Genomic DNA, 12226 nt, shown 5'->3' on the forward strand with positions numbered 1-12226 from the left:
GTTTTTGATATTGATTTAATACAAATGGAAGAGAGTCATATCACTAGAAGCATGTTAAATATGCATATTGTGAAAGGAAAAAAAAGAAGAGGACGACCAAAGAAAAGGTGGATGGATTGCGTGAAAGAGGATATGCGTATAAAAGGGGTAGATGATAAGTTGATGGATGACAGAAGAGAGTGGAAGAGGAAGACATGTTGTGCCGACCCCACGTAGCATGGGATAAGGTCTGGAAGAAGAAGGTTCAGTAGTTTTTGAGTTTATCAATTACAAACAAACAAACAATATAAACTTTTCTCTTTATAATATTAGTTTAAATAGTTTAGATGTATCAATTCAAAAGGAATATTAAACACATACCTATTTTATTATTCCTTTTTGTCACTGGAACCTAGTAATTAATTCTGTTTGTATCGTTAACTTTATAATAAAGTAAAACCGGTATTTTCACACTAGCTCTCTAGAGTTCCAAAAGACCGTACCATTTCACTGACGAATCTGATATTTTATAATTTCGTTTCTTAAAACAAAATGAAGTTAAATTCGAAAGATGAATTCGATGATTCCATTGAATTAACTAAAAAAGCTTTCATGATATCAGGCTTTGAACTAGGAGAGACTAAATATAATTTTATTAAATGGTTCTTTCATATTAATATACTATGGCTTTACCTTGACGTTTTTGGAGAGTTCTCTTGGCTGGCGGAAGGTATGAGGATGGGTAAAGGTCTAGATGAACTGTCGATGGTTGCACCATGTACTGCCATTTGTTTGTTGGCATCTGTAAAGATATTGCCAGTTTTTCTCAACAAGCAAACTTTTCAAAAAGCTGTACATAAACTTAGATCTATTCATCCGGATGAAGAAGAATCGGAAGACGTCGATAGAGAAATTGTCATAGAATCACAGAAATATTTGAAGTCGGTAAACAGAATTTTCTTCTTTACTACCCTGGTTGTTATCATTATGTTTTCTTGTGAACCCTTCATGTTGATCGGGTTCGCATATTATAACACAGGGGAGGTGAAGCTGTTGTTGCCTTTCCCGGTCAAATATTTCTTCGACGCGTACGCTAATACTACGATATGGAGTTTCATGTATGTACATCAAGTTTGGTCTTGTAAGTATCATCATGTCATGATCAACCCATTTCCGCCCCACTACTGAGTACGGGTCTCTTCTCAGAATGAGAAGGGTTTAGGCCATAGTCTGCCACGCTAGCCCAATGCGGATTGGCAGACTTCACACACCTTTGAGAACATGGAGAACATGCATGCAAGTTTCCTCACGATGTTTTCCTTCACCGTTAAAGCAAGTGATATTTAATTGCTTAAAACGCACATACTTGACTGAAAAGTTAGTGGTGCGTGCCCGGGATCGAAACCCCGACCTCCGATTAGGAGGCGGACGTTCTAACCACTAGGCTATCACAGCTACTAAGTATATAGTACGAGTATCTTATTTATTTCTTCGATCAAAAAGTTTCTTATTTCTATACCACATTTCGTACCACTTAAATGATGATGGTTGACGGAAGGGGAGCACCTGTTTTCGAGGTGATCGTTTAGACTTTAGAGTAGGTATAGTCGGTATTGAACTTTGTCTTATTTTTCAGCTGTGATCGTGTGTGTATTCATATTCGCCGCAGACACTTTGTTTTACGCTTTTTGCACGTATCTGAGGATGCACTTCCGGATCCTTGGCCGCCAGTTCGAGAACTTCGTAAGTCCCTCGCCGGAAGAAACCAGGAAGAATATGCGGAAATGTGTTAATAAACACCAGGAGTTGATCGAGTTAGTTGTTTAACTTGATTCCTCATAACACGCAGTTGAATCTGCACAGGCAAGACCGAGGACTATGCAGTCCAGTCTCTAGCAGCTTTTGGAACTGCTCGGGATAACATCTTGCCGTCCACACGCAGTATGCAAGTTTCTAGTTTTGCACGCTATACAATGCGGGTTTGAAAAATAAATAATTACTAAAACTGCAAGATGAGGAAAATGACTGGCATTGGATTGTGTTAAGTTGGTATAATAATAACGCTAAGTTTTTGCTAGCATTTTGGTTACACTGAAATTATAATGGAAATCATTTACGATAGTTTAAACGCTAAAATACCTCCCATTACTTTCAGATTGGTAAATCTTCTGGAGATTTTGTATTCAAAATCAACACTGTTCAATATCACAAGCAGTTCTGTTTTGTTGTGCTTAAGTGGATTTAACATTGTGGTAAGACCCAATTATTTTTCCCAGTGAGTTTTGTAGTTTTTTTGGTACTAACTTACCAAAATATATCAGAACCATTGGGATTTTACTAGATTTTGCCACATGAAATTTGAGCCTAGCAGTTGATGCCTACCTCAGGTTCTACAAATGACACTATATTGATTTTTGATCTTCAAATCAATCCAATCCATCAGCCTCTATGCGTCCACAGCCATACTTAGGACATAAGCCTTTTCAAGCCACCAAACACGGTCCTCCGCCTTCTTCAACCACTTGCTCCCCACCACCTTCTTCAGGTCATCAGTCCAGCGGGCTGAAGGTCGTCCTACACTGAGCTTTGGTACCGGTACGCGATCTCCACTCCACAACACATCTGCTCCATCCACCGGCTATCGGTTCTGCGACAGACATGGCACGCCCACCTCAGCTAACTAATCCTCTGGTCCTTCAGCAAATTTCCTTGTTTCGAATTTTTCCATAGAGAAACATGCACCTAATGTAACGCGGTCCACAGGAAGCGATGAGGTCAACTACAAACCGTTTCACTTCTTTACTATAACTTGTCCTCTAACGTTATGTTGGCACCATTGCAAATCACACAATAATAAACCCTAAGTTTTAAGGAATAAAGCAAACAAAACGATGGTGCCAACATGACGGCAAGGAACAACTTATAATGAACAGTCTATAAGTTCACGTTACCGCTCCATACAGATATGACAGGTAGGACAAACTCATTGAAGACATTTTTATCTTCGAAGCAGTAAAGAAAAGTTTCGTCTTAATCGCTTCTAGCTCCCAGTTATTTTTGCATGTTGCGCCCATAAACAAATATGTGCATAAGATAAACCCTACTTATCTACTACAATTTTATTATTCAAAATATTAGAGATTTTAGTTGATGGTTTATGGTCAGGTGGTACAAAAGACAGGCACAGTTCTCAAGTTCGCTTCGTTCCTGATGTTGAGTCTTTCGCAAGTATTCTTGCTTTGCTACTTCGGCGACCTGCTAATGTCATCAGTAAGTACCTATTGAAAATTGCATTGTTTTAAAATCTTGGCTCATTTTAGGGTTCCGTAGCTCTAGAAGTATATTACTGTGGTTTAATCTGAGTTTATCCTTAGAAATATTGATCGTAATATCTTTTAGAGTATCGAATTAAGTCAGACAGTCTACAGCTGCAGGTGGTACGATGTTGAACCAGCCATCCGAAGAAGTGTCCTGATCATTTTAATTAGGTAAGTATAATTTCTTTTGATTCACAAATGGATATTCAATAGTGACCTCTCATCGCATTGGGCAGAATACTGTATTCAAAGCCATACTTAGGTACCTATTATCCGACTAACCCATAAGAGTGTAATGTATTTAGGGTTCATGTATGTGAGTTTCTTTATTACGCCCTAACTTCTAAATGCCTGAACAGATTTGGATGTACGGGGTAGGTACCATTAGAATCCTTACATCATCTTCAGTGACACTGGCTATATTTTTTTGAAAAAACTATGTACTTTCAAATCGTCATGTGGATCTGCCACTGGTTCTGAAGACCCTTTCTGTCCAGAAGAATCATCAAGAAACTCAGCGGTTGAATAAAATCGGCAGCAGCAAAACTAACTGTTATGTTCTCAATAGAACCTGCTTTCGGAACCGGTGCAGGTGGTATACCTACAGTTTTATGTCAAGAAATAAGAATATAACATTAACAGGGCTCTCTCCGTCACTTACTCCATACAATCGTAGTTCCCATTTCATTTGAATATTAAGCAACCAAAGTCCATGAAATTTTGCAGACATATTCTAGAAACTAATATCTGTACCTGGTGTTTAAGATTTTTTTTAATATGTAGTTTAAAATTACAGGGGCTCAAAGATTTGTATGTGAATTTTTAAGACCGCGTAACTTTGAAACCGAATATTTTAACGGAAATCTGGAAAACCACAGACATAGATATTAGTTTCTAGAATATGTCTGCACATGGACTTTGGTTGCTTAGTATTCAAATGAAATCGGATCTACGTTTGTATGAGCGAGTGACGGAGAGACCTCTCTTAAGTTTTCCTGCATGCAATTAACGGTTTCGAATTTAATTTGAATTATTTAGATAGATAAGAAAACTTTGTGATGACTGCATTATTCAAAATAATATTCCCTCTTTCAAGTATTTATTAAAATTGTACATTAATATTAATTACTTAATGCTTTTTCTATAAACTAGGTCTCAAAAGCCGTGCAAAGTGACTGCATGCAACTTCGCAGATCTCAATTTGTCTGCATTTTCTACGGTTAGTATACCTACAGGGCGTAATTAGAAAGCTAGCATAAACTTTTATTTTATGGTACTAACATGGTCCTAACCCTTGCCGGGCTATTAGGGTGTACGGATATTATCTGACACCTTGTACAACTTGTAAAACTAACTATTCCATAGCCCATAGCAGCTATATAAATTCTCTTTGTTTGTATTCTCTATTGCAGTTGACTCCTGAATTAACTGAATAGAGGCGTTAGTTTATTTTTAGAGGTGATTCAGAGGAATTTTGCCTTAATTGAACTGGAGTCGTTGGTAACTTTAGACGCTGGCTTCAGTTAACGTGCGATCACATAATATTGTATGTAGTTAAGTACATCTACATATTATATGCAAATAAGGTTTCGTTTGACAAAAATGTATATATTCCTTATGCCGTAGGAATTTCGAAAAATCTCACCACCTGGGTGCCTGGTGCAGTTCAAGCGCTCGTTGTGCCAGATCTTTTTTCCACGCACGCAAACTGTGGAATCAACTCTCTTCTGCGGTGTTCCCATTAAATTACAACATGGGGTTATTCAAGGGGCAGACCAACAAATTCCTGAAAGGCCGACAACGCTTTAGCGGTTCCTCTGGATATGTTCATGGGAGGCGGTAATCACTTAACATCTGAAAAAAAAAAATAAGTCTTGTTCCCCGTTTATATTATCAAGTGGAGATCTGTGCATTTTTCTATGTCCAAGAGTTTTGGGCTGGGTATTGATGTGACAGTCAGTGAGTTATCAGGACAAGACTCTTTTTATAAGTGAATATCTTACCTCCTGCTCGTACCTTCATCAGCATGGATTTACCTACCTACGTTCGCGTTGTTTAAAGATTGTGTTGAAATTGCTCAAAATATTTCTTTAATGCACCTCTACTCCCTATAGTACCTAGCGTATTATATACTCTTTGGTACCTAGTAAAAGCATATTTTCTGCTTTCAAATCTCTAGGTTCATTGGTTTAGGTTGTATGCGTTTCTGTCACTCAGTCGCACCTATACCTACCATACCTGTATCACTTGTATTGTTCTCGTAACAGTTTTTTTTTTGTTTCAGATTCTCAGCCGATCGTATTCATGTTTTGCTCTCCTGAAAACCATGTTTGATTAAAGTTATTAACTAGATACTTAGGCACCTACCTATACTCTGAAATTAGGTAGGCACTAGCTTTTTACTTTCTACCTACCGCGATATGATTGACCTTGATTGACTGAAATCCAGTCAGGACTCATTGAATAAATTCCTAGGTAGGTAGGTGCCTCTGTGCTTAGCTAGTACCTACTTAGCTAGATGGAACCAGCAGGAACCTATTAACAGTTTCCATGCATAGATAGTTCTAGTCACGTATATTTAGGTCACTATCTTCAACTTAGCCTATACCTACGTGAGACTATTCCAATGTGATAAAGAAAACGGCCCGATGCCGATTTCAAGGGTCCATTTACAATCCTACCAATGATACTTCAATACAACTTTATTACTGTCATTATAAAGTCGAAAATCGCTTAAATTAACTGTAACTTAAGTTGGTATAATAAAGTCCCGTAGGAAGCTTTCAAAGAAATTGTGCTTTAATGTAATAGTGTTAAAGTAGCTTTTACAATGATGCAACTTCAAACAGTTATGTTTCGAATGCACTAAAGGCTACTTTCGAATAACGAATATACGCCATATTGTGAATAGAAGAAGTGCAATATTATGTTTTCAGTTGTTATAGTCCTTATCGGAAGGGAATAAGGTATATTTTAGTGTGAATCAACAAACTGGGTTACGTTTGCCTACACATGACAGCAGTCGAGCTCGAGTGCGACGGAATGCAACGAAACCGCTACACACGAGATTAATAAATTGTAGAGGATAATAATTTTGTTTTATTTGTAGAATAATTTCTTCAATCTTAAAATTATCATCAACCCATTGCCAGCACACTACTGAGTACGGGTTTACCCTCAGTCCACCACGCTGGAAAAGTGCGGCTTAATCATGACTAATATCTACTTCCCCTTCCAACTAAACGTAAAGCATGTCTTAAAAGTAGGTACGACAATTAGTGTAACGGGTGGGGTTTGAACCGCTGACCTTTCGGAATTCAGTCCGCTCCTCAACCGTTGAGCTATTGATGCTATTGATTGGCAGACTTTACATAGGTCTACCGAGAATTTCTTGATAGAAAACTTCAATAGTTTACAGTGATGTAGTGGTGATAATGCTCTATACATATAGCGAAATTGACGAAACCTTGTGTTTTATTGCGTTATAAAGAATTATCGTTGAAAGGATAGTAAAAGAGAACCATATAATTTATCGAATAAGTGGAATTTATATAATAATCTAAAGTTTCCCAAACAAAATTCGACAAGATCTATCCCACCATAGCAACACCGTGTGTAGCGGTAAAGTGCGTCGCTCGCTTGACATGCGGCAGGCACGGCCCGGGTTGGCTTTTTCGCTTTTTAGGGTTCCGTAACCGAAGGAGGATATTACTAAGACTGTGCTGTCCGTCCATCCGTCTGTCTGTCAGCGGACTGTATCTCTTGAACCGTAATAGATGGAGAGTTAAAATCTTCACTGAATATTTATTTATATTGATGCTATAACAACAAATAATAAAAAAATCTAATTGGCTGCTATGATAATTAAAAAAAAATTTAAAGTGTTATTTCTTGTACGATGGTACGGAACCCTTCATCGCACTTGACATACTTCAAAATGAAAAAAGGAACCCTTGTAAAATCACTTTGGTCTGTCTGTCTGTCAAGAAGCCTAGGTATGGGGTATCTGACTTCCCTGGCAGATAGGTAGGTCTTATAGCACAAGTAAAGGAAACATTTCGAAAACTATAAATTTATGGTTACATCACACAAAAAAAGATGTCTTCACGAAAAAATAATTTGTTAACTAAATCACATATAGATGGCGATGTCCGTCATTAACTTGGAATGCTCTATATAAAAGTTTTAGATATAAGTATCTTGTACGATGGTAGCTACTGAACCCTTCGAGTGGGAGCCAGACTCGCACTTGATCGGTTTTTTCTTACGAATCTGTATCGCACGGTGTTGACTAAAAAACGATTGGTTTTACGCAAAAAACTGAGTGAAAGTGTATGGATTTTATTTCAACCATATTGGGTGATGATGAAGGGCCCTATATTCTGTAGCTACAATCTTTTTGGGTTCTTCTGCCGGAGGTAGGTTATGGGTATATGGGCGCCTTCAAAGACGCAAAATGCCGCGTGGAAGCAGCGCGGCTGCAGCGCTACAGCCGCGCAGCACTAGGATGGCAAAGAAGGCGCCCTATAACTTGGCATATGCTTAGCACTTATAAAAAAGTTTTCTTTTTTTCTTCTTTTACAATTATGTATTCTGACTGAGCCTCAAGATTAAGGGTTGGTTTCCTCTGACGGAGCGAAGCGGAGATCAATCCAATCATGACTAGACCGTAGGTAACCACTTATTTATTTATAAGTTTTTTTTTAAATCGATTTAACGGATGGGATGGGATGTGAAAAGCTATCAAACACACTTTCATATTTATAAAAATACTAACATATTTACCTAAGTATGTATAACTAGATATGCATAATTATCTGAATTCTGAATAAAGTCTCTAGAATCACACTAATATTATAAAGCCGTGTGTGTATGTTTGTTACTCCTTCACGCAAAAACTACTAGACAGATTTGGCTGAAATTTGGAATGGAGATAGATAATATCCTGAATTAGCACATAGGCTACTTTTATCCCGGAAAATCAAAGAGATCCCACGGGATTTGGAAAACCTAAACCCACGCGGACGAAGTCGCGGGCATCATCTAGTTAGATCTAAATCTTTATACCTAAACCTACCCTATCATCATTGCACCATTATAAGACGTCCACAACTACTAGTTGTTAGTTATTTGCTAGTTGTTGACTAGTTAGGTCTCTTGTAGGGACTTTCACACGCCACGGTCTTGCAGCCGCCTCAATCCAGCGGCTTCCTGCCACTCGCTTGATGTCGTCTATCCACCTAGTGGGGTGGGGGTGCCCTCCAACGCTGATTTTTCCGGTCCGAGGTAGCCATTCTAGTATCTTGGGTTGGACCCCTAAATACCTACTTACCGTAAGATTCTTACTAGGAGATCATAAATCGTGCAATGCAAGGTGAATTTCTTCTAAATGTAACCGAATCTCAAGAAAAACTAAGAAACAGGATTTCACAGAAATGTAGAGCTAAAGCATCATTTTTTTTACTTCAAAACATATAGGATTTTGGTTCTTGTGTCTGTAATTATAAGGTCTATGCTTATTTTATTATTTAAAACGCCCTTAAAGTCTGTAATATTAAGCCATAATAACACTTATGATGTATATAATAAAGTTAATATTGCTAATAACAAGTTTAGTAGTAAATTGTTAAGAACTTCTTATAAAGAATAGCTTCTTCAGACATGCCAACTTCCAATTCCAAAGTCAACACTGTTCAATTTTTAACCGACTTCCAAAAAAGGAGGAGGTTCTCAATTCGTCGGAATCTTTTTTTTTTTTTATGTATGTTCCCCGATTACTCAAAGACCCCTGGACCGATTTGGAAAATTTTTTTTTTGTTTGAAAGGGTATACTGTGCAGGTGGTCCCATATAAATTTGGTGAAGATCTGATGAATATCTTCGGAGATGGAGAACAGAACTCCTCAATGGATAGGAGCAAATTGCTCGCGATCAGTGTAATAGCTTAGTAAACAGTAGGGTTTTAACTGGGCACAGCATATTATAGTACAGTAGGGCCACTAAAAATTGTGAAATAAAAAATTTTCAAAAGAAAAATAAAACCGACTTCAAAAACGACAAACACTAAAAAGTAAAAAATAACTTTTGTTTAGCTACACGTGTAATGCACCTAGGTATGAAGTCGGGCGAGCTTCACTCTTGGATTTCTAATTTTGTTTTAATATGCTCGCTCGACTTCATACCTAGGTGCATTACACGTGTAGCTAAACAAAAGTTATTTTTTACTTTTTAGTGTTTGTCGTTTTTGAAGTCGGTTTTATTTTTCTTTTGAAAATTTTTTTATCGTAAAATTAGTAGGTACAATATCTCCCCCAAGAATTAATTTTAGTTTGGCAGTTAGTAGTAACAGTAAGTTCTGGACCAAACATCGATAAATACAGGATGCAAGTTATAAGGGTGTCTTCAAAGTCGCAAAGTACCGCGCGAAGGCAGCGCGGCTGCAGCGCTGCGGCCAAGCTGCTATGTAAATCCATATAATAATTATTATGATCTATGAATAGACGCACTGATGTAGTGGTGCAGTCGCGCGTTTTTATTTAGATTTACAAAGCAGCGTGGCTGCAGCGCTGTAGCCGCGCTGCCTCCGTGTGGCACTTTGCGTCATGCCCCATGCATATATAGCATGCACAATAGACATGTTATGAGACTTGGGCGCAGACTTGACTCAGACCTGGGCGCGTTAGGAACCCTCGTAGCTTTAGTTTTACATTATCACCACTACATCATTGTTTGACAATCAGAAAGTATACAATAGTACACATTACACAATTTGAATGAATGACTTTGACTTTGAGATTCGTCACATAAGACGAGTGCCGAACTGTCAAACATTCACATGTTTATTGTTTTTTGATGCAAACTTGCTACGATACCAAATACGACGCGCTAAAAAGACAATGTGAGGAAACATGTACATTTCACAGAATAATTTCTGAGGTTTGCAGGAGATTCAAAAGTCTGCGTTCTGTCAAACACAAACAGAAATGTAAAAGACGTGTTGGCTCATCTGTAGACGTTTTAATTGAGAATTCTCAAATAAAATATATGAGTAAAGAGCCCCAAAAAACAGGTTCTTTTAAATTTATGGCTTGTCAATTTGGTGCGTGTTTATACGCGGGCATGTGTGCGTGCACTCGCCAAACAGGGGGCTTGATGTGCAAGGGGTGTGCTGGAAATAATTACAGGGGTGCCATATACTTTTAATTTTTTTTTTTTTTTTTTATAAAAGAATATTAGCCGTGTTAAATGACTAATACTCCCCTTTCCTCTCCAACTAAGCGTCAGGCTTGTGCTAGGAGTAGGTACGACAATAGTGCAACGGGCGGGGTTTGAACCGTCGACCTTTCGGTTTTCAGTCCACTCCTTTACCGGTTGAGCTATTGAGGCTCTAAAAGAACACACTTAGCTTTTCTTTTTTTATCTATGAAGGATAAACAATACTGAACGACATACATGATGAGATTTCTCATGTAGTTTTTATTACCCGACTGCGGCAAAGCCAAAAGGAAGGGTTACGATTTTAGCAGTCTATGTATGTATGTATGTATGTATTTATGTATGTATGTGTGTATGTTTGTGTGTTCCACCGTAGCGCCTAAACTACTGGGCCGATTTTGATGAATGAGGTGTCATTACACGTTATTTAGCGTTTAATATTGGACCTTGGACCATCACAAGTAGATACCTGCGTTGATTATAGGTATAGAGAGGTCTACTTTTGGGAACGACTTGCTAGTTCCTACTCAGGCAAAAGGCAGGCGAAAGGCAGGCATCGAATGGTTGTAGAGGTAAGTTGGTAAAATGTTGCCATTTGAATCAAGGTAACTAAGATGGTATCACTGTCAGCCAATGGATTGTCTTCCGATTGGTCAAGTGAAAAGCCTGCTTCGATGCTAACAGGAGACGAATGCCATCTGTCGTCAATCTTTGGAAACATTTTTAATGGAAACAGGGAACGCTAACAGGACCTCCTCTTTAATAGGAGGCCAAAGTCTTAATGAGGCCTGCCTGTTACAATATCAATATTATTTTCACACGAGACTGCTATCGCGATCATGTATCGAGGAAATATTGATGTAATTGACAGGATCATAATGTATCTAGATCTTGGATCACAAGGCCATCCTATTTTATATTGTATGCATTTTTGCTACTGCTGCTTACTGGTTATTCTTGGTAGGAATCAGTCCTAGATCTATTTGAAGATTAAAAAACATTTTGTAAAAGTTAGTTGAATGAACTTTTCTATTATTGCAATTTTTTAATTTTCCACAGAGTGACAACCCTAAGCCAAAATTCCCATAGTCGATACGCGACGCAGCGAGGGGGCGCCCTGGTATACCACACACAAGTGTATAACAGCTATAGTACCTAGTAGCCTTAGCACGAGTTGGCAAAGTTTCGCAAACTTTAATAAACGAGTGTCAACACTATAATAACTTAAATGGCTTCTTTTATCGTCGTTTATAATAATTAATTGTACTACATTTTTCCACCATTTTAATTTTACAATCTTTTCACCAGCCTGTAAAGGAATTGATGAACTCGAACTTTAAATCAAGGAAGCTTGGGTCCATTTTTGCGACTTCCTTAGGGTGGAATGTGGATTTAGGTTTTACAAAATTTAGAAATGGAATTCTTTGATTTTTCAGGATAAAAAATATAATACATGAGACAGTCGTAGACCGAGCTTTGTAGTGTAAAAGGGACATGTACATAGATGATAGACTCTATTTCATATTTGGTTGAGTTATATTATACCTACAACAGATGTTGTTAACGTAAAATAGCAAAATACCGGGTTAATTCACTCGGTGTAAATTTGCATTGGCGCAACACAATATAGAGTTTAAGCATTTAACCCCGAGGTTACGTAATTTTAGCCCGCTCTTTAGCGCAAGCGGGCCTTGCTGGGGTAATTTTACCGCTCAA

General features: G+C 38.0%; 1 protein-coding gene across 1 annotated transcript; it reads left to right on the forward strand.

The window, feature by feature from the left end:
- The first annotated feature begins 475 nt into the window (after nucleotides 1-475).
- Nucleotides 476-5670, forward strand: LOC123865469 (putative odorant receptor 92a). The gene is made up of 7 exons (XM_045906516.1): nucleotides 476-1120; nucleotides 1616-1793; nucleotides 2135-2231; nucleotides 3145-3249; nucleotides 3379-3467; nucleotides 4449-4515; nucleotides 5581-5670. The coding sequence occupies exons 1-7, from the start codon at nucleotides 532-534 to the stop codon at nucleotides 5632-5634; spliced, it is 1179 nt and encodes a 392-aa protein (XP_045762472.1). The 5' UTR covers nucleotides 476-531; the 3' UTR covers nucleotides 5635-5670.
- The last annotated feature ends 6556 nt before the right edge of the window (nucleotides 5671-12226 follow it).

The sequence above is a fragment of the Maniola jurtina genome, chromosome 5 (assembly GCF_905333055.1).
Source record: "Maniola jurtina chromosome 5, ilManJurt1.1, whole genome shotgun sequence".
Lineage (NCBI taxonomy): Eukaryota > Metazoa > Arthropoda > Insecta > Lepidoptera > Nymphalidae > Maniola > Maniola jurtina.

What these genes read in the sequence shown, in the direction of transcription:
- LOC123865469 (XM_045906516.1), top strand. Translation starts at nt 532, where the DNA reads ATGAAGTTAAATTCGAAAGATGAATTCGATGATTCCATTGAATTAACT. An exon ending in AAACACCAGGAGTTGATCGA is followed by an intron (nt 1,794 to 2,134) that starts GTTAGTTGTTTA and finishes CATTACTTTCAG; the next exon opens with ATTGGTAAATCTTCTGGAGA. An exon ending in GCGACCTGCTAATGTCATCA is followed by an intron (nt 3,250 to 3,378) that starts GTAAGTACCTAT and finishes AATATCTTTTAG; the next exon opens with AGTATCGAATTAAGTCAGAC.